This window comes from Charadrius vociferus, unplaced genomic scaffold (assembly GCF_000708025.1).
Source record: "Charadrius vociferus isolate BGI_N301 unplaced genomic scaffold, ASM70802v2 scaffold50, whole genome shotgun sequence".
Lineage (NCBI taxonomy): Eukaryota > Metazoa > Chordata > Aves > Charadriiformes > Charadriidae > Charadrius > Charadrius vociferus.
In genome coordinates, this window is record NW_009646445.1 from 649,009 (window position 1) to 672,122 (window position 23,114).

General features: G+C 44.1%; 2 protein-coding genes across 2 annotated transcripts in view; both read right to left on the reverse strand.

The window, feature by feature from the left end:
* Positions 1–23,114, reverse strand: part of LOC104284176 (synaptojanin-2-binding protein-like) — a 152,313-nt gene that overhangs the window by 65,814 nt on the left and 63,385 nt on the right. The gene's annotated exons all lie outside the window — the stretch shown is intronic.
* LOC104283916 (desumoylating isopeptidase 2-like) overlaps positions 1–23,114 on the reverse strand; it is a 57,839-nt gene that overhangs the window by 10,224 nt on the left and 24,501 nt on the right. Inside the window, exons 2-4 of the mRNA XM_009882169.1 lie at positions 10,286–10,358; positions 8,924–9,017; positions 7,778–7,919 (exon numbers count right to left, since the gene is read on the reverse strand). Of these exons, the coding sequence (XP_009880471.1) occupies positions 7,778–7,919; positions 8,924–9,017; positions 10,286–10,358 (309 nt within the window). The remainder of the gene's footprint in view (positions 1–7,777; positions 7,920–8,923; positions 9,018–10,285; positions 10,359–23,114) is intronic.

A 23,114-nucleotide genomic window follows, 5' to 3' on the forward strand; every position in this document is an offset into this window, starting at 1 on the left:
TAAAGTAGGACAGTTCCCACAGGAGAGGCTGAGGGACTTCCTGCTCCAGGAACATCTTGTGGCTGGTATTCAGGAGAATTTTTGCTGAAATATAGGAGAAAAGGTAAATAAATCTTTAGTCTAGCTTGCTGTCCCACACCTCAGCAAGCTTCTCTCTGTCCAGGAAGCTCTCAGTTACTTGCAGATGAGTATGTCTCACCAGCTAAGTGTTCTGTTTGAACTCACAAAATGTTCTAGCAGAAGATTTAATGAAACTGTCAGATCCCTCTAAAAGGCTGCTTTTGACAACTTATTTTGCTCCAAAAATCCTAGTTCAGCTCTAATAATTAGTTCAAATTTTAGCCATTTACCAAGATGGTGACTGAGTACTGTGCCCTGGATCCAATCCTTTGGATCAAGAAATGCTGAGCAATAAGGAAACCAACCCTTTAATATTTAAAGGAATAGAGGGGTGAAAAGGATCAATGGGTACAAAAGAAAGATGGATAATGAGATACCAATCTGTTTTCCTCAAGGGTTTTTAATCCCTCAAATCCAAGTGACATTAAAGGGCCTTCTGAAAAATGATCACGTGTGGATGCGAACCACGGGCACTAACTTCAGAGTTCGTTCTAGTCTTTTTTAATAGCTTTCTCTGCGTATAAAAGAAAGTAGTGATAATTTAGGAAGCAAATAGGGATGTTTTACTGTACTTTACCACCCCTCAGTTGTGCAGCCAAATTGTGCTTTCAGTGACTCTAAAGGAATTCATACCAGATCACTCAGGTGTTTCTAAACCAGGTTTGTCCCAGGGGCAGCTGCAGATTCTCTGACTGTGCTCTTAGAGATCCAGACAGGTCCTAGTAACAGAGACTCACCCTTCTCCTGCCTGCCTTCTCCTTTAAAAAAAACAAAACAGTAGGATAGTTTTGGAACGGCTGCAAGACAGATAAATAACTCCAGGCTGGGAAACTGCTACAAAATACAAAGGGTTTTGACCTTTTCTGGTACTTAAGATAAATTACACATGCAAATCAGAAAGAAATCATTCCTGTTTCAAGAAGGAGGAAAGACATGATAAAAGAATAAAACCTTCTGTCACTGCTGTCCTCAGGTAAAGTTCCAACATCAACAATTTTTAAGGTGATCAATTCAGTGCCTCTCAATTAATTTCCTAGTTATGATGAGCATCAACTTCATATCTCATCAAAAGAGCGCAGAAGACCCACTGACTTTATTGCTATTCCACCACTGGTGTTATTGTGGAATAAAAGGGCTATCTTCCCTGGTGCTCAGAAGCCACACTTTGATAATTATGTGTCGTGTCCTATAGCAAGGTGCTAAAAAGTTTCCTTAAATAGGGATCATTCCAGTTGCTTGGCAGTAATCACACTGATGGAGAGAGAAGGACCAGCTTCCTTGAGTCATTCCACTTACATTCCAGTTCTGGTACTGATTCAAAGGTGTTTTTCTCCCTTCCCATGGTGGTTTGCCCTTTTCTGAGACATGCTGTAGCAACTGTCATCACTCTGGTAAGAACACATCTCCACAGCTTATCTTAGACAGGAGACTTCAGAAGCATGGAAAATTGCTGGTGGGAAGTCAAATGAGTCATCTTCTGTTTGTGAATGGGCTAAGCAGCAAAAGCTTTGTCAGTCTCTAAGCTGCAGTGACATGGCGTGATCCTTACATTCAAATACTGAGGCATATCGCCAGACTGGAGAAGAACCTGGAAGCAGAAAACCTTCATCCTCCCTCTGATCCTCTAGTTACTGCTATCTGCTCTAAAGAAGCTGTCCTCAGGCACTGTACACTCACCATATGCCTACACATCAGCAGGGCTTATATTCTTATATGCTCATATTTGAGCCCCTGGCAGTCAGCCTTTCACCGTTACACACATTTGGGGGTACAAGCTGTGCCAAGTATGCTTTTGCCTTGCCTAGTATCTGCCTTCCTCAAGTCCCAATCGTATTGTAGGCTTGCAGGACAATGATGAGCCATGCTCTTCCATTGAAAAGAGCCCTCTGACAGCAATTTCACAATTCCCTGTATCTGCATGCACCTACCTTTATCTATGCCCAGTCTTGGTGACGTGTGTAACTGCATGTCTTTCTTGGCACCTCATGGCATACTTCTCCGTGGCCCACTGCTGCAGTGACAAGTGCTCCTGCAAAGCAGTGGCATAGTTGGGACCTCAAACCTGCGGGTCCCTTGCAGGGGAACTTACAGCCCAAGAATTACTTTGAGCTTGCCTTTTTCCTGAAAGCACAAATGTATTCCTCTTCATTTATGTCTGCTTTACAGCAATTCGTAACTACTGTCTTTTTACTATCTCACATCTCCTTGTTCTGAAAAATCAGGAAATTCAGCAAATCACATTATGGAAAGAACTAATTATTTTAGCTTTTTTTGTTTTAAAAGGTTTTTCTAATGTTCTAAAGCCAATATTTTTTCTATCTGGCAGAGATTAAATAGACTCTTTCATCAGCCAGGACAACTCAAAAAGAACATAAATATTTTGCAATTTCTTGAAGGGCCATTTGAACATATTGTTGTAAGTATACATGGGGATTGTTAGCAACTTGGTGACTTAACAACAGATAATCAAACAGAAGGACTTCACACAGTAAGTGGTGTGGTGCTAACCAAATTCCCCACCCATGCATAACCTTATCAGAATGCCAAAAACCCTGCTGTGTGCCAGCAGCATTACCCGCCTGAAATACCAACACGCAGAAAGGCACAGAAGCTCAGAAAAAGAAGGAAAGTTTGGGCTGTGCTGCTGATGGCCTGAAAGATTTTCCTTTGCAAAAATTGCAGGCTTAAGTCCCCCAGAAGGATTGCCCATCCTCCTAGACAGTTTCTTCAGAGAGCATGGTCCTGATACAATTTGATTTTGGGGACAATCAGCATAAGCAACATGAAAGGAATAAGCTTCTTGTAGGCAAATTGCTAATCCCAGTTTGATGAACCTCTTCATTTTAACCCACAAACAATTTGCTTAAGTGGTTTATAAATATAGGTACCATGAGACCATGTTGCAGTAGTCAGAGTGGCTGAGGCAACCCTAACTAGATTTTCACTGCTTAGATCAAGCTCCCTTCACCTTCCCACACTGATATAGATTGTGAGGGTGAAGGGCGACCGCAAAGAGGTATTAAGTGGTATGTGTACCAACCACCTGAAATTGAAGCCACACACGTGCACAGGGAGTGCACCTGATTTCTCTCTAAATCTGCCCTGCTTTAAATCAGAACTTCCTTCAAAACCGCAATGAAGCTGGTGTGCGGCACTTACTAGGCAGAGACTTACGCTCTCTGATAGTTCTTCGCTTCTTAAATAATCCAGAGTTCCCCAATGAAGAATTTCTCAGAAAATCCACAGGAAGAGACTCCTGATCATTCAGCATGTTCACTGAATCGCTCGCTGAGAAAACTGCCATGAAATGGCATTGGAGAAGATGAAGTCTGAACTGCTGCTGGAACCAGGGCATTCTGTTTTCTTTCCGGAGGCGCTGCATCGTGAGTAGACCCAGCCATGCCTCTTTGATCCAGCAGCTGCTCGTTAGAAGTCCATAGGGAACTGGCAAAGCAGGGAGAGGTCTAAGTCTTGAGCAAGTATGAATATGCTTGGCAGTCTGCAGCAGGGTGTAAGGAAAATTCAGAGCTAACTGCCAGCATAAAAGAGTAACAAAGCCCCTTGCAGCTTACAAGTGAATGTGGGCAGGAAGATCAGAAAACGCAGAAGAGATGTGCGGCATTATGGGGAGAGGCTCAATGCCCCAGCGGCACACCATTAGGCTGCAACAGCACTACAAAGTGAGGTTTTTTGCAGTGGTAGATAGCAGGTCAAAGGCATGCCCAGGTGTTGACTAGTGCTCACCTGCCTGTGCTGGACTTGCTGCAGTCCAGGGATTTTTCAAGATGGATGGCCAGAGGGCACAGTCATGAGCATAGGTCTGGACATGCCCCTAACCATTAGCAGTCAGTCTGCATCACCTACTTAGACCACAAATTTTATAACAATAACAGATAACGATAAAGATAACAGTCATGAGGTATCATGGTGGGACCTGAGGCATCATTGTATTAAACATGAATTTGACTGAAAAAATCATTCATAAACAGATGTAGACAGAACATTTCTGGATGGATGATCTATTTGCTGAGAAAACAGTGGTAATAGACAAGAAAACAGAAAGTGAAAGTAAAGACCGACTCCTGTAGCTTCAGCAGTCCTGTGGATGGGGAACCTGGCTTACAGGTCCTGGCAATTGGACATGTGGATGTTGACTCACAGTGCGATCCTGAGAAAGCTGATCTGGGAGGGAGAGCCAACCATATACCTCCTTCCCATTCCCTCTGCAGAATCATCACCGCAGCCAGCAGGACACGTGGCTGCATCTGCCCTCAGTCCATGTGAGCAGATGGTATCTTCCCACTGGGGCGACATCTGTATGGATACTAATTAGCAAGCCCACAGCCAGATGAGGAAACTAAGTCGGCCAAACACAGCTACCTAGCACACAGCCGTACAGCCAAATCTCAAGGCCTGGTAGACAGATTGGTGTAAACACACGTTAACTCATACATCACCACACGTCTATAAAGCTCTAGCTCTGGTTTTGCATGCTGATACAGAACAATACAAGCCATAAACCAGCTAAATAACCCTAGCAGATAAGAGAGCTTTCATCAAAAGATTTCAGATTCTTTTCTGAGGGAAGGAAATAATCCAGCACATAAGGAGAGATACTTAGGCACAGGGCAGGGATGCAACTTGCCTGGGATTACTCAGGAGGCACAGAACAACCATCTCCTGAACTCAACACAACTGCTTATGCCCATGAACAGAAAGGCCTAAAGGGCTGTAGGGAGCAGAGCTGGTCATTCCCTCTTTCATGCCAAAAATTAGCCTCTGCCCTGACCCCTCTCTGTGGTGAAAGGGCATTGCGGTACTGATAGCATCACCTTTCAGCTGCGCTACAGCAACAGAGAGACCAAGAATTTAGACTCACTTAAAATGCTTGGCTGCTTTTTGTGTGGCTGGAGTTAAATCTTAGTTCCACTGAGCAATTCTGTTCTGCCAAACAAGATTTCTACATCTTTTATTTTAGTTCTTTGAATACTTTTTCCAGTTTCCTGTCTTTAACTGCCACGTAACATGGCTATGCAAAAATAGATGCTAGTTATTATTATTATTGCTGCTTCACAGATGAAGAGTCTGAAGGAAAGGGTGATGCAAACACTAAACAGACTCATCTCAGAATTGGGTTTAGGGCACAAGTATCAGTTCTGTTTTCTACCCACTATGGTGGCATATCTACATGGTCTTGAGAGCCATTCATCATGAAGTCAGCACGTTCTGCGCACTATAAGGCTGCGCCTTATAGCTCTACTCAGTAGGTCCTGGAGCCTCCTCATGAGGTGACTTTTGTTTTGTTTATTTTTAATGGGAACTACAGCAAGGAAAAAACCTAAAATGCTAAGGCTGTAAAGATAAGCAAGCATTCAGATGTTGGGAAACAAGAATAGAAACTTCCATTGCTTTCAGTTCAAGCAGGTTGCGTCTCAACAGATTTCAAGCAGTCTTTCCTCCAAGAGGTTAGAAGTATCCCAAGATAAGCTGTGCTTCTTCCCACCCAGCTCCGAAACACAGCAATTGACAAATTGCTGTGTTTACCAGAAAGGATGGAGACATCTGTCATAAGGCAGCCACATGTATTTCTAACGTTGCTGACTGAGGCACGATGAATGGCTAGGACTTGTGCATAATGTCTTAACACCATCTATTTCCTTAATAATCTCAGCTCCCATTTTCTGTATCTTGATGCTAGGGACCATCCAGGGCCTTCTGCTCCTGAGCCTGAAGTGCACCTCCTCCGATTTTGCATTTTTAATACTATAGAGAGGGGCAATAAACACAGGCATATATGAAGAGCAACAGTAACAGGGAACCCTGCTTGTCTCTAAAGGGTTTATTTAAACTGACCTAAATCCTGAGTAAATTCTGCTCCTGGGAGCAGAAGTGTCAGAACTAGCCATTTAGGCTTTTGTTGTGTTATCTGAACAGGTTACAGGGCAGTGAACTAGCACACAGAAGCCACTAAGAAAGCTCTTGCAGGAAAATTTAACCCTAAATTCCACTCCTGTAAAGATGTTCACTGAAGGTGTACTGATTTAAAATTTAAAATACACTAACAGGTTTTTATTGAGATCTATCTTATCCGACTTGTGTTTGGAAGGTTAGACAAGAAGGGGCAGTCAGGGGTTCATGGACATGTAGCAGCAGAATCAAGGAAGAATGGCTTTGAGCTTATGGCTTGGACATGAGACAAATTTTACATATCAAAGTACGTAATAAACAATGGCCTTATTTCACTGCTGCAGGTAAAGGGTTTGGGAGGTTTTTTTAGCTTTTGTTATAATCACACAGCTTTCTCCTAGGTTCCCTTCATAATTTTTAAAGTTCCCATTTTATGTTGTAGTAATGTGATTATTTGACTCCAAACCAGTAGCGCAGCTAACATTGATTTGATCACCAAACTGCTTGAAACTTCATTCTGTTTGTACCAATACAATTCCTTCCTGTTTATTTTCATTTGATAACATTTACAGAAAGGACTCAACTCAGTCATTTTCTCTTTCTATAATTAGCAAAGATGAAACCAATAGAGAACTGGTTATCCTAAGAGCCTGAGCAGGTCCCTTGTAAATTAATTGCTGGTTCATGGATTCACTAGAGATTTTCTTACAAAATCATACAGTATTATTTCTTGAGAATCTCACCTCAAGACCCCCGATAGGCCTGTTTGAGGAATGGATGGACACTTGTGGCAAAAGAGGTTACTGGCGTAGGACTCTTGCCACATATGATGAAGAAAGGCGAGAGCTGTGTAATGAATGAGGATGGGGCCTCCAGAATGAGAAATGAACTGTTAAAGCAGCTGAACTCTATTGTGAAGGGTGAGATTCTCACCTCATGTTTGCCATAAAACACCCCTGGAAAATACAGAAACAGTTTTTATGGAAGGTCACTTCCATTTTATGCTTTTCATGCCTTTTCCAGACACCGAGTCAAGATCCTGAATTCAGATTTACACAAGTGCTGAATACTCACACCTTAATTGAAACACATTTTAAATGTGTCATCTACAGGGTGAGGGGGAAGGCGGCTTGCCCCCAAAATAATCAAGTCTTCGAGAACTGAAAATCAAATATCCCAAATTAGCAGATACTCAAGATAAATTTGTGCTTCCCTGTGCTTCAATTCTTTCTGAAGAGAAATAACTGCTCTATTATAATTCACAGTATTTTTGTGAACACTGAAATGAGTAAGCACCAAAGAAATATGTCTATGAGAAAATCAATACTTTTTTTAATGGGTTTTGGATGGCGCACATAAAATAAGGAAAAGGGACACCTACTGAATACTGCAAATTTTTGTTTGTAGAACACTGATAAGCCATTTTTATTCCTTTGCAGATCATATAGGATTATTTGTGTTTGTTATTAAAATGATGTACATTTGCATTCTAGCCAGGTCTGTCCTTCCAGTTACTGCTCAGTGCCTATTCAGTTTAGACCAAATATGTGATAAACCTGCTGCATCTCTACCTCCTCATCTCATCCCTTTTGACATCAAAGGGCTTCCAAAAACGTTAAGGGTAGAGACATGAGATTCAGCTATGAGCTCTGGCCTGGCAGGTTCTGCTGACTCCAGTTCCCTTTCTGTGACCATTACTACAGAAGCAGCAAAGGAAAAAAAAAAAAAAAAGAGAGACAATTGTGCCCACCTCAGCCAGAGCAGCAGAGAAGTGATTACAGTTCTTGTGCATCAGGTGGTATGCATTTCCTTTGTACTCCTTCCCCAGCTCTTCCATAATCTTATCCACATCCTCTTCTGTGAAGTCTGTGGTGCCCAAGGCAATGGATTCTCTAGTTAAAAAGAGAACACACAACAGGAAATGTGGAAAGGTACACTGAAGAGAGTGACATAGATCCAGGGAAAAGGAAATGGTCAGATATTGGCAAGGACAGGATGAAAACATGGGCATGCATATCTGGGGCTGTCAGAGACTCTCACTAATGAAATGGCACAGTACTGTCCCCAGCTTATCTACAAAGCAGGTTACAGCACAGGTAGCAGCCCCAAGAGCTTCCTGCTCACCACCGGGAAAGTCTCAGCTCTGAGGGCCTGCTCCCACTCTGCCCACCGTCCCCACAACAGAAATCTCTAGTAGGACAGAGGAGATGGTTTTTTTGATCATTGAGAGGGTGGGCCAGGAAGGAGCAGACTGAAAACTTCATGCAGAAACCTATTGCTTCTCCCAATAGTCACTCAATAGCACTCATTCTTCTGAAAGTCTCCAGTGACCCCCAACATAAATTGGCTGTCTGGGAAGGTCAAGCCCCACGTGCCATGGGTAGTTCCTTGACCTGCAGCCCCACAGTCTGAGCACCCTGAACCCTCTCAGACTCCTCTAGCAGCTGGCCTGTCCCTTGTGACAGAGTAACAATAAACACAGGAGATGACTTCAGGTACTCTGTGCAGTATCCACAAATAGGTGGTGTTCATACAAAGACTAGGTTTTGTTCTTTCCCATGTGTGCTGGCTCTGTGTAACACAGTTACTCCCATCCTTGCTGCCATGTGAAACTGGGAGCACAGAAAACGAAGAAAATGAGAAGAGAACTGCATTCACCCGCAAGCATGCCTTTGAACCCTACCAAACACAGTTCAGCACTGTTCCCTGTTTGGTGTACACCCTTTTATCCATCTTCAAAATCCCTGCTGGGCGGCCTTTGAACCAGGATCATGTAAAGGATGCAGTAACAGTGCTTATGAGAAGGAAAGGGGGACCCAGAGGAGAGGACTCCCCTGCTCCCTCTATGTTGATGACTACCAGAGACAGAGGAGAAGATGTAGAAAAGGGGCCTTACTTGAATTTAAAGGTCTCGCCAAGTTCTACCGCGCTGCCAGGTGTGATCTCGAAAATCCCACTGAAAGGGTAGGGATGCCCTCCATAGGCAAACTCTGACAAGGAAAGAAACAGACTGTGAGTAATTGAATGAACACAATGTCAGGAAAAAGTCCATGGCAGCTGTCTGCACTGCTCAGCATCAGCACTGGGGGCTGGGCTATTGCCAAAATCCGTTCTAGCCAGATTCTGAAAGCCATCCTGTCTGTCCAGTTACCTCTCAGCCTGAGGATGCCCTCCATGCTAACCCTACTGCTTTCCCACAGCATCAGGAAAACCATCCAAGTCTCTGCCTGTCCAGGTGGCTTCCTCTCAGTGGAAAGTTCTGTGGTGGAGGCATTTAGATAAACTATGAGAGGCTGTCAGTGGTGGTACTGAGCTGGAAGAAGTCTTTTCTAGAGTAGGGAGAAATCAAATCTTCTTCCAGAGGGATTTACAGGCAGCAAGTGAGAATTCTTTGCAGAAAGCCAAGCTGATTACACTCCACTGCCTCAGCACACAGGTCAAGCCAGGAGGTCCCTCCATGTCATAACAGGCCATCTTGCACAGCCTGTGAAAGCTTCTGTGCTTGAGATGGAACACAGCACCCCAGGGGTTTTGTCTACTGCATGGCACTGGCTAAAAATGCCATGAGTGAGATATCCCAATTCATTCCCATTTAATGCTGAAGAGGGAAACAGAAAGTTTGCGATGCTAGTTTGTCCTTCACTGCCCTACAGCTTTTTCCAGATCCCTTGACTGTGCCTTTTGCAATGGGTGCTCTAATCGACTTCAACCCCCATCCAGACCATTTCAAAAGTCTTGCAAGACATTTTCTTTTCCTTGCAACTCTGCTATTTCAAAAGAAGAGCTTCCAGGATCTGGAAATCCAGATTCTAAGATTACTAGACCATAGACACTCAGAAATAATTACTGCAAAATGGATTTACCCTGACAGGGAATTAGCACAAACACACACTTTTGCAAGTCTCAAGACAACAACTGATCCACCTTTCTTCCCCCTCCCCCATTTCTCCCCTTCTTCACTGCAGAACAGCTTTCCAACATTGCTTCGTCCCTCCTATCTGCCATCCTGCTAGACACCTGCACAAGCTATAGAAGCTGCTGTTACATGCTGAAAATAAGAAGGGCAACATGATTCATGACAGAACTGCACAAGTTCCCACTAGACTCCACAATGGACTCCAACAGAAAACTGGCTGAGTTTTTCACTCCTGAAAACATCCCTTGCCAGAAGTTTTAAGTTACGTGTTCTTCTCCATGTCAGACTAGCCATACAGTTGTCCCTGTATTGTGCAGGTAGTGAAAAGGAAATACTTCATACCTCTGCCGTAGATCTCGATGCCAGAGTGGAAGACACCAATCCCCAAGGTGGAAGTGTATTCATTTATCCAGTACTACAGTAAGAGAAAAGCCACATTTGGAGGCATTAGTGGAAAAGAAACACATGATCTTTGCCTAGGATATATCCCCTGTCTCCCATCCTCAGGGCAGCTTCCCTTAAGGACAAGAGTCATTTTGAAGTTATCCCGAGACAAACAATTTGAGACTCCTTACAGACTAACAGAAGTGGGCACTGTGTTTAAACAGCTGGCTGGGATCGGGGCTCCAAAAAAAAAATGCTCATCTAATCCTTTCCACATCAGGAGTTTCCCTGTATCAAGATATAACTGGACCTGAACTTGCATAAACCCAGTTGCTACAGGATGTGTGATTATCTGTCTTCTCATTTAAATAGCTCACACTGGAACAGTGTTACCAATTTAGTTGTCTTACCTGATCTTCAAAATCTTGAGTTAAAGACTCCCCAAATATTTTCCACCCATCGTTTTACATCACCTCCCAATATCTACTTTTTATTAAGCTGGTTTTAGGCAATGACATCTTATAGAAGGAGATCCATTCCTCCTGTAGGTCAGAGGAGCACCATTTAGTAATCATCTATATGACACTGGTAACTGCTTTATAGGAAAAAAAAAAAAAAAAAAAGAAGCTCTGAGCATACTAGTCAACATTTTGCTCAGAGGCACCATATACTGTCAAGTACTGTTTTCACAAAGGACAATGGCTTGCTGCTCCAAAATTAAGTCCAAGGTGACCATAACTTCACCCACCCAAGACAAATTTTCAAGAGGAGCTGTTAAGTGACTTCATTGCTCTGGAGTCCATCACTTCCCTGGTACACTTGGAGCAAAGCAATACTGCAGTCTGGTGCATGCAAGCGACACTCCACCAAGCACTGCTTCCTGTTTCCACCATACCATGAAGGACAGTGCAAACACCCAAACAAGTCCCAGCTAAGCTAATTCTGGATGGGAAGCCGCACAGCCATGCCAGAGTAGTGCTGCATTGGAGGTAATTAGCCCTGCTCAGCACCAGTATTTATTAGGTTAGCTGCAGAGCTGTGCTACTCCAGAAATGGTATTTTCAGGCAGTGAGTGGAAACTGCCTGTGCCTGGTATAATTTACAGTTCACTTACAGCTACTGTGCAGTGAAGATTCATCTCCAGTAACTCAGAGCAACTGAATTCTTATTTTAATCAAGCACTACAAGAAAAGTGAGCATTGTTCACTTGTCCCTGTGCAATGACATGACAGGTTCATTCAGCTAAAATTCTCTTTTGGGTCCCGTAGCTGCTTCTGGTGGAGCCAGAATAAGCTGCCCCTTCCCTGGTGTCTGGTGTCACCTAGCTGCCACGGTATGAGCAAGAACCCCTCTGCTGTCAGGTAACCAGAGTTCTGGCATACTACATCTACTTTCCTCACACTGCTTGCTTATGTATTTTTGATGACCGCAGCAGCCCTGTAAATCACCTAGAAATGCTTTCTGAGAGACCACTGCTACTGTGGAAAAACACAGTAGCTTTGATATGAGAAGGGCAGTCCCAAGCCTGACTTAATGTACAGCCAGCCTTGATACCTTAAACTGTGTCCCGCCAAAATGCTTGCCTCTGGCAGTACAGCAGTTCCCTTTCCCTCCAGACAATGCTGTAATGTTTCTTGCTGTGTGTGAGTTTTGGTATCACAAATGATATATTACTGCAGGGAGGCAGCAAACCACCTGACCCTAGCTGGACCCCTGCCCACTTCAGACCTTGTACAACCTCCACTTATCTCTTCACTTTAATTATGCAAACTCTTGTTTTTAGGATACATCAGACCGTTGGACTGGAGCTAGGTCAGATAGCTCTCGACCTCTGCTAGCGCATTAGCCCGAACCCTCTGCTGAACACCATGCCTGGTATTTCAGGACGTGATACGCCCTTGCCTTCTGCTGCCCTTCTGCTCCACAGATCTCTGTCCTCTGCAGAAATCTGACCAGGGAAAAAGATACAGGGGTGGAGGCTGCATAGGACACCAGCCACCTCTGCTGAGGAGACCAAAGCCTGTCTCCCATGGACACGTAGCCCTCAGTTCAGTTCTTTGATCTCCCAGATCTCAGCAAGCTTCAGAGAAACACTAGTTTCTACAGAGTCCCATGGTAACAACTCCCAGAGGATACGGTAAGTAGGTTGTCTTCCTCCCTCAGGCTGAGCTATTGTCTCACAGCAACTATACAAGCACAACATGCCCAGGTCACGCCAGCTGCTTTGCTTAGAGGAGTAACTAATAGGAAGAGAAGGGAGACGATTTAAATTAGAAATGCTCTTGCCAGTTATCAAAGTCAGGGCTATCTGCAGAGGCTGCTCTGCATCAGGCTTTGTATTTCAAACAAGAAAGTTAAACTGAAAGCCACTTTCAGCTATAGCTTTTTCTTCCATGTTAAAGTTTATGCTGGATCCAAACAACAAATAAGCAAACAAGCAGAGAAAACCAAACCTCTCCTTGATTACCCTGTCAGAATAAAGCACGGAGAACTGTTCAGCTCATATGTGCACAACACTGTCAAAGCACAGTCCTCCCTGTCCCCCATCTGCCTGCACTGCCCTTGTTCCCAGCACAGAGCCACAGCCCCCGAAACCCACCCTGCCCAAATGCCAGGCTGCAGGACAGCTGTGAAAACAACTCAACCGCATGGATGCCATCCTGCGCAACCTGCTGTAGGTGACCCCGCTCTGGCAGGGGGGTTGGTCTAGATGATTTCCAGAGGTCCCTTCCAACCCTGACCATTCTGGGATTCTGTGATTCATGAGGAAGCCCCATCAGAGATAAAGAAGAGATGAGCAGAAGTATTTCTCCATCTGATACCAGGTGTTACGACCACCATATGCACATGTCTGTATTTAAATAGTGTATTTTTCACTGTGAATCCCTTTAATGAATATTGTGGACTGAACTGCAACAACCTCAGCCATACCTGAATTTGAACTGAACAAGCTGTACTGGTTTAGTACTTGAAGTGGGATCTGATTTGCATCTTGGTTCACTGCAAATAAAAATTTTCAGTTTTATCTACTAGCAAGACCAAAATGCAAAGCAGCTCTGAATCATGGCTGCTACTGTCCTCATCTCACCCCGTCTCCAGGGTGCTGCAGAGTCTGCCTCCGGTGTGCGACTGAACACGCAGTGAATGCCTGACGGCACTCTGGCACAGCCCACGGCTTGTCTCGGGAGGAAGCTATGCTAAAGTGAACATGTCAGTCATTTGTTGAGCTGGAAGAGAGAGTCCAAGCCAGATTTGAAACCAGGTTTGTACACATATGCACGAGCTAGCCTCGTTTTCCAAGGGGTTTGCAATTCTCAGCACAAGAACAGCAGCAACAGTCAGCAAATACTCATCGCTGGAGTAAATTGGCTATTGCTTAGATTAAAAACAAAAATCTGTAGGCTGTTCCAAGTCAGATGAAAGAGACGGGTAATCGAATACAGCAGTATCTTAAAGGGAGCTGTGATTCATGCCTGCATCGCACACTGCCTGCAAAATCGTGCCGTAAACCCTACGCAGAGGGACTTGGAGCATTCTGTGTCATTTCCATCTTCAACAGAGAAAGAGAACAGCTCAGCAGTGAACAGAGGAAGGGAGAAGAGCTAACCAGACTGCAGCTGCTTCACAAAAGCAACAGATAGCCCAGGACTCAAAATTCAAACCCAGAGAGAAACCTCCTCTTATTTACAGTTTGCAGTAAATCAGTTAAGAGTTTTTAATGCAGGTCCCTGATGAAGTAGAATTTGAAATTTTCTTTTTCATTCAAGCCTTCCCTGATTTCTTGGTTGGTTTCATTCAGAGATCAAGTGTCTGGTGAGATAGTTTAGATTCTGGGAGATACTCAGGGTCAGTTGTTGTGTTATTCACTTCATTTATCCATCTTTCATACAGAGGCAGAAGTGAAAGTCTCACCCGGACAGTGCCCTAACTTTCCAGAAAGGAAACTAAAAAGCTTCATTATATGGATATGCTTCTGGTAGGTCTAGGATGGAGAAGCAGATGGTGTGATACTAGCAGGTTATGTCATCCTGGGACTTTTCAGAGCATGAGTTCCTAGGAGCTCCTACCAGAAAGATGAGTTTCCAGACAGGAGAGACCCATCCATGTAACCACTAACTTCTACCATCAATTAATACCATACTTTAACATTGAAGTTTCTGTCACTAACTTTCTCTTTTCCTCCCTACTTCTGACCGTTATTTCCCATGGTGTGTCAGCAAAACCTTTCCTGCATCACCGTGCTGAAGAGTTTAACTAACCAGCTCCCTAGAGGCTGGAGACAAGACCATCCCCGTGACTATCTCAGATACTACTATCTCTGAGCAGCCAACACACTACACAATATTCCCTTTGTCACTCCACCAGATCCATCCACTACTGAACAGACACTAACCCATCCTTTCTTATGATCTGTATGAACATATAGAAAATAAATCTACTGAGAGTTGCTAAACAAATCTGATTTCAGCAAATACTTGCAAACTCTAAGTACTCAGTGTCATAGATCCTTGCCATGCTCTTCTGCTCTTCACTAGATACCGCACACAATCATTGTCTGAGCTAGGATACCAGGCTAGAACACAGCTTTGTTCTAACCTGCCTGGTTGCTCTGATGTCCATGTATGACCCCATGCTACTTTGAACAAGACACCTTTACCAAGGACGGGTGCAGATTATAAACCAGTAAAAAAACCATTAAATTAAGCATATCTTCTCTCAAAGCACCATCTGCATATAAACCAGTAGGATTATTTCCTTTTCCCCTGTGGATCAACTGGCAAAGCTTCATTTCTAGAAGGAAAGAAAGGAACAGTAAAGGGGGATGAGAGCTACAGAAGATATTCCGACATCGCTAGTGAGCAAGCAGCATGTTAAGGGACTAAAAGAAATAACCAAATCACCTCACTCTCTGCTAGTTTTCAGATCATGGAGCACTCCTGCCAACACAAGTCCAATAACAAACTCTCTGCTCTGCCACCTGGTCTTGAATTTAATCCTTTCCTCTTTGAGAGCCAAGTCACACACTGTATCACCAAGGTCCCCTTTGCAGAGATGATGTCTCCTCTCTGTAGGATGGGGGAGCTGGGTCACCACAGAAGAGACCCTTAGCTCAACAAAGCCAAGTGGAGAAAACCTAGGGCTCCAGCTGCTAACTAGTGTGTTCTAAGCAGTTAGACTGGCAAGGAGTATTTCTTCACACCTCTACCTTTATCAGATACACTGTGTAAAAGTCTTTTCCCAGAGGCTTTGTTCTGGGTTTAGCAGTGCTCGGCCCCTGCAGTCAACTTACCTAGGCAGCCTCATGAAAACATGCAGAGGAGTGTACTAATAGATACACTGATCTATCATATCTCAAACACCAGGAAAATCCTCTGCGATGTTAAAGCTCAACACAACAGCAGGGGAACATCAGCATTATTTTCTGAGATGTGTTGATCCAGATGTGAAGCATGAGAGTGCGAAAGACAAAACTAGAATGGAAGGGAGAGAACATCACTTCAGGAAACCAGTGAATAAAATCCCAGCCCTGTATGGTCAGCAGCTTCAGAAGAGTTTCAGTTTCCCCCAATACATTTTTCTAAACCGGGATCCAGAATCTTGGGCCCACAGAGGCAGAAGGAGAGAGCCCAAAACAGATCACAGACTTTATTCCCCGAGTAATGCTTGCAGGGGTGAAGGACACATTACTCAACTACAGACATGCAGGACAGGGGGCTCCCTGCAGATCTTTGCCAAGGCACTTCAGTCATATCACAGCGGCACTCACATATGTCCCACAGCCCTAGGCGCACACACACAGTTCTACCAATGTGTCTCAGTACTTCTGCTGTTCACCCCTTCTGGCCTGAAGCTCTGGTAATAACCACTCACTATCATGTGGAATGACATCAAATTATACAGCATGGCTGCTATTACTAAGTTTTCTTTAGCAATTGGATGAGACTCAAACTCATTTCAGTGTGACCTGTGTCTCTTGCACTCGGTTCTCCAGCGGTCCAAAGCTTGTACATTAACCAAGCCCAAAATGCTACTTTCTTAATATACTCTGAATGCAGATTAATCAGGAAAGGATTTAAATGCATGTGGGCAGAACAGCAACTGAAAAAAAAGCTAAACAGTATTGACAAGTGATGACACAGGCCTGTCTTTGGTACTTCATACCTGGCAAAAGCTATCTGGGTAGGTCCTCGCTCCAGCACATGCAAAACAACTCTTCCTGGCCGGAGGATCACCTCCTATACCAGGTCCTCTTCGCTGTTGGCAAAAGTTATCAATCTGCAAGTTGTGGACCAGGGTGTGACAGACTGTCAGGTCACTCCAAATGCAATTAGCCAAAAGCACCTGTGTTAGACAGGTATGCTAATTTTCACTTAAAAATGCCAGATAGTATTAAAGAAAGAAAATACTGCAGTAAGCAGGTTTCTGTTTACTAACACACTCAGCCTCCGGTTGCAATAAGCAGTAACTTGCAAGTCATAAGAAAAAACAGTTCCTAGAGTGTGGGCATTGGCATGTTTGCAAGCAACCCAACTGGCAGAGCTGATCAAAGCTTGAGGAACTACAGGTTTTCTTCCAGGACAGCATACAAGTACTGAGAAACCTGCAGCGTCAAGGCAGCCAGAGGCTGCTGTAGCTCTGATGAAGCAGGGATACAGGGCTATATGAGGACCTGGGGCTCAGGGGCTCCACTTCAGACTTGGACTGGGATGCTTCAAACTTGGACCAGGACAGGAGAACTGACTGGAGAATAGACATCTGAGGAGCACAGTCACATTACAGCAAGAAGAAAAAGACAAGGCATCTCTTGGCATGCAACTGACTCTGCTGCACTGCATTTTGAATGAAAAGAACTTCTGCTGAAGACAGCCCTCCACCCTTCATGTTAATACACTCCAGTAGACTGGGAATTCCCTGGACAATAACAGCCTGAAATTTACAGCTTATACTGCTAAACATGTTCCCTCGCGCAAACCCACAAATGCTAAGTGAAGAGCCACAAGGCAAGATGCTCAATTGCACCCTTGAGAGGAATGGCAGGCCAAGCCTCTGTAGGACTACAACAGCCAGCCTTGTCTCAGCAGCTCTTCCATTTCAGCCAGGTTCTGCTCTGCAAAGTGTCTTTTTCTCTCAAGTTGGGCTAAATACATTTTTCAGCTGTCTCTTCACAAGGAATTTTGGAGGTTGCTGTGGCTTTTCAGACATTATAATATGCTTCTGCATTGCCTGATGCATGAGCTAACACTAAAATCTTCACAATCACGAAGCATAAAGAGCTTATTGCAGTGGCTTCTAAAATGCTATATGTGGATTAAAAACTGATGCTGCTGCTGAGGGAGAGTTGGAAATCTACTTACGCTTCAGTGTTGTGACGCAGTGCGATTTTACTGAAAGAATAGCAGGACAGAAGAAAATATTAATCGTGGTGCAGAAAGGAAACAGTACGCGTTTCAGCAGTTAACTTTTGGGTGTATTCCGAATATTTTATTTAATCGTAAACAAAATTTAGCTGCAAGAACAGGATACCTTCATTTTTTCCACTTACAGCCTCATCCTACAAAAGGGCAGGCACAGTCCTAGCTTAATACACTGGTATTACTTGAAGTCTCTTTCTCCATCACTGTTCCACTTTCTACCTGTTGCACTGTCAGCAAATGTTGTCCTGAACAGAGCTTCCTTCCTGCAGCCCCATCAGGGAGGAAGTTTACCACTGCGTATCTTTTGCCTTGAGCCGTACACTTGTGTACCCTGCTGTTGAGAAGGTAATGCTCTGCATTAAATACAGTTGACTCTTGTTGGGGACAGTGAACACTCACCGAACCTGTTTCAAAGCCTGAGTGTGAACCTGCCTTGCCAATGGAGAGAGGGGAACTAGCTGGCTAAATTGAGCAACTATTTTCTGTCCCTGCAGAGTGAACATCCCTGTCTCTTCTCTTGGCAAGTTCACACAGAAGCCAGCACAAGTTATCCACCAGCCCAAGGGTTTGTCACACCAGTCATGACACTAATCACAGAATGGTTTTGGTTGGAAGGGACCTTGAAGATCATAGAGTTGCAACCCCCCCCACCCCCACCCCACCACAGGCAGGGACCCCTCCCACTAGACCAGGCCACTCAAAGCCCCATCCAGCCTGGCCTTGAACACCTCCAGGGATGGGGCATCCACAACTTCCCTGGGCAACCTCTTCCAGTGCCTTACCACCCTCACAGTGAAGAATTTCTTCCTAATATCTAATCTAAATCTACCCTCTTCTGGTTTGAGGCCATTCCCCCTCATCCTATCACTACATGCCCTTGTAAAAAGTCCTTCCCCAGCTTTCCTGTAGGCCCCCTTCAGATACTGGAAGGCTACTGTAAGATCTCCCTGGAGCCTTCTCTTCTCCAAGCTGAAGAACCCCAACTCTCTCAGCCTGTCCTCATAGGAGAGGTGCTCCAGCCCTCTGATCATCTTCGTGGCCCTCCTCTGGACCCGCTCCAGCAGGTCCATGTCTTTCCTATGTTGGGGGCTGCAGCACTGGATGCAGTACTCCAGGTGGGGTCTCACCAGAGCAGAGGGGCAGAATCACCTCCCTTGATCTGCTGGCCATACTTCTTCTGATGTGTTATAAACTTAGCAAAGTGCCAACGCTTTTGCCTTAGACGCATTCACAGTGACAAATTAAGAAGTATTCAAAAAGAACGGCAGCAAAATGATCAGGGAAATGGCAAGACTGACTTATAAGAGAATTAATTCAGAAGAGTTAATAGCTTGGCAAAGCAAAGACTACAGATGACAAATTTGCAAACATTTGAAGGGCTGACATGAATTATAGGAGAAGACTTCTTAAGAAGAATACGGAAGGATTCAAGTAAGAGTAACACACTCAGCTTAAAAAGAAGAGAGACTTTGACTAAGTGTTTAGAAGTTTCCTGGCAGTAAGAAAGCACAAGAAAAGATCTGTATGACTGAAAGCCAGATATCAAGAAAGCCTCGGTGTGCCTGTGCAGGACAGAGCAGTGAATGGTCTGAAATGTCTTCCTCTGCTAATGTCTAGGAGGCTGTTAACATCCTCAGTTGAGCCTGTTTCAGACCTTGCACACCTATGTGCATTGTGAGCCCCCAGCCCAGTCTTCAGAGTGTTTGGGGAAACAGGGTTCCTGTCAAAGAGGATTCAGGTGACTTGAGGAAGAAACACATAGGGAGATAAATACCCTACAGCCTGGTTCACCGGGAAATATCTGGAGCACGGTGCAGATGTCTAACTCTGGAACTAGCTTGGGCCTGACATGCCTGGCAAAGTCAGCAATATGGCCACAGGGCTCTCCGTGCTTCAACTTGCAAGGAAGATGTAACCTAGAACTGTAATAATTAATAAATAGGGCTCCTAAATGATTTCTCAGGTATGGATCAATGCCATGGCTAGGCCATGCTCAAGCCAAGAAAATTAACACCTCCTTCTCCATGTTGGTAAGGATCCTTGCTGACTTCTGTGGCACACTAGCATTCATTCTCTCCAAAGAGGAGACTAGCCCTGTCCTGATGTCCAGGATTACAGAGGGAAAACAGACATTTAGTGCATTCTTTGAAAGTGCGCTCCAGTCTACCTATCAATCTTGCCTAGGCCAAAGCATCTGCCTTTGTTCAGAGAATCAGGCTGTGGGTAACATGCACCCCAAGCCCTGCACAGAACAGCTGATTGCCTAAAAACTGTAGTGTGGCCCTGAAGTGTAAAAAAGCACAGTCCATCTCTCCTCTCCAGCAGATAGGTAGCAAGGTTTTGAACTTCAGCCTGTCCTATCAAAGATGAACACCCTAATCACCAACTATAACTTCTCCATCAGTGATGCATGCACACATAAACAGCTCCAGCAGGGGAGATTAAGGGAGATCCATGCCACCAAATAAACTGTCAGTTAAGACTTTTCTACCAAGAGCTCATCTAGATCTCTGCTCAAGTTCCTCAATTTCTCTCCCATAGTGGCAAAATACTAATATGACACTGAATCTTCTGCATTGGCTTGCTCTCTCTTAAGCTGCTTCTGCCCAGCCAAACACAAATACCTACTTTTTTGCTAGCTCATAGACACCAACAGCCCATGCCTGTCCGCCTAAGGCGGATCTCGTGGGATGTCTTCTCATGTTTGTAATGAGAACATTCTAATGTCTTTCAAACTACAGCATAGTTTGAAATACCCTACACTATGCCATCTCCACTCATAAGTAACTCGGGGACAAAGAATTGCTCTGCAGGATCCAATTCATCGGTACAGCCATCAGAGCCTTTAGGGCAGAAAATTAACACCTATGACAAAAATATGCTCAGCCTGTGAACAAGGGGCAGAGTTCCATGGCTTGGTGGACTGGAACGTCTGCTCTTCTTCCTGAATGGTGTTCAGTTATCCCCTGACAGTTATTCAGACCTGCCAGGTGATCCAGACAAACATACTCGATCCTCATTTCATATCATAAGGCTTGCTTATCCGCCAAGAAGAGTTTGCCTTTTCTCCAAACCCTATCTAGTCAGTGGTAGGGGAAGGGAGAATTGTCTCCAATGTGCCAGGCTGTGACCATCCTGAAGGGATGGGATGCAACAGATTCAATAAAGCCCCTACTGTGAGAGATATGGCCTTGAACATTTTGATAGGCTGCATGCAGGTCACTTTCAACTTTATTTTGGCAGGAACATTCCCTTAACTGCTGCCCATCTGAAGGTATACTGTGCTAAGGCAGAACAGGAGTGGGGAGAAAAACTCTCAGAGATGACTACCAAGTGGAAGGAACTAGGAATCAAGCTTGACTCATAGCTAGAAATTTTTGTAAAGATGAAAAGATTAAAAAACAAAAAGAAACAAAACCCAGCTGGGGGGAGGGGTGGTGTCAGGGGGCAGCACACAGGTTCATTATCATCTGGCTTTTTGCCAGATCCCTGGAGAAGTAAACTTCTCTGATGCAATACTAGAGCGGAAAGTCACTCAGGAATTGCTATTAGGAAACCACGAGGCTGAAGAATGTTCCCATGGCAGAGAAGGCAACTATTGAGGTATACACTTTCTATAAATTTAAAGATATACTCCAAGGTTTGTTTCAGAGTTGTTTTTATGGTCTCAGATCAGGTGATTCAACAAGACTCTGCTTCCCTACTTTGCAATTCTTCCTAGGATTTCAAAATACTTTACAAGGATTAAATTGTTAAGTCTCACAGCATTTGTGTGAAGCAGGAAGACATTCTTCATTTTAGAGGTAGGGGAAGAAGATACCAGAATACAGGCTGTGCTATGATTATGAAGATACAGCAAACTGGGAGCAGAGATGAGCTCAACATCCTGGCTCAAAGGTCAACGATCCAACATCACTTCCATACTGCCCACCAAAAAGAAGTGATCTGTCACAAAGTTTGTTGAAGTGGAAAGGAGCGAGGCTGATCCACCACAACTACTCTTCTGAAAAGAATATCACAGTGGTTTCCTTTGCCAAAGACACTATAAGCTACTGAAAAACTAGCATCCTACTTGACAAACAGCATTAGAGAAGAATATAGAGGAGGCTTTTTAAAAGTTTCAGCTGTGATTTTTCAGCTTGAATTGTCTGCTGAGGAGTTCTTACCTTAAAACTGAAACCTCTTATTGACAACACTGTACTCATATTTGCAGTACAACCCAATTCTTTAATGCTTTCACCAAGGCCAACAGACTCCTAGATACACAACGCAGGGATACCTAGTCTCTTTATAGCAAGAAACTATAAGAAACTAGTTAAAAGAACTTCTGACTTCTGCCAAGTTCTTCCATGGAAAACTACTTGGAGAAAACTGAGGTAACAACAAAGTCATTGTAATTACAGCCGTCACAAAGGGATAAGAAGTCCCTTTATGATGTCACAGAAGGACCAAGAACATTACTGGCAATGGAATAAATAGTCCTTTTGTTCCATCCCATTAATGCAGAGCACAATAACATATTGTTTTCAACCTGTTGTGCAGAGAGCCAAGGGAGACAGCAGACTACTTCAAAGGAATTTGCAGGCTGGCAGGCTTACAATTGTTAGACAAAAGCTGACATCTTCAGTAGGAAAAAAAAAATAAAAATGAGAGGCACAGAGACTTAAAGGAAAGAAAGTTATTGCCCAAAAGAAAGTGGGAAAAAAAAAAATCTTGGGTTCAAACAGGAGATGGAAGCATGTTCAAACATCCACAGATAAACTACTGATGGAGGACAATCCCATAGCTAGGATGTCAAGCAAGGACTTGTGAAGCTCATATTCCCTGCTCTGCTATGGACACACTACAGATTTACTTCAGACCTGGCCAAAACTAAGATTTCATCAGGATGGTACTACATTCAAATTCAAAACTGTGAGCCTCCAAATTCTTCTTCAAATTCCCATTTACCCTGAAGTGTTCAACACCATCAGTATCAGTGATCTGAATGCAAGACCTTCACCCTCAACTACAGCTAGAACAGGTGGGCTCTATACTCAGATAATGAGAATTCTGAATAGAGATGGAGATCCCAGGTCTCCTTTCCAGCACAGACCATTTGCTGCTGGAAGTCCGTGCACACAAGCCTTACCCTGGGGTTCCCAATGCACTCCATAGGCAGGAGTTAAACCTACCCACGAGCGAATCTGGATCACTACAGAAAATAAAAAAAGAAAGTAACACTCTCCAGATCTCCTGCCCATGCAAGTACTTTGAAAGGCCAAAAACCAGTCCAGCACTCAGATGTCAAGTAGGCATGTGAATTCTTGCTTGCTGCCTCATTCTCACACCCTTGCCAGAAACAGTTGTGCCTGTCCTCTGAGCCAACAGAA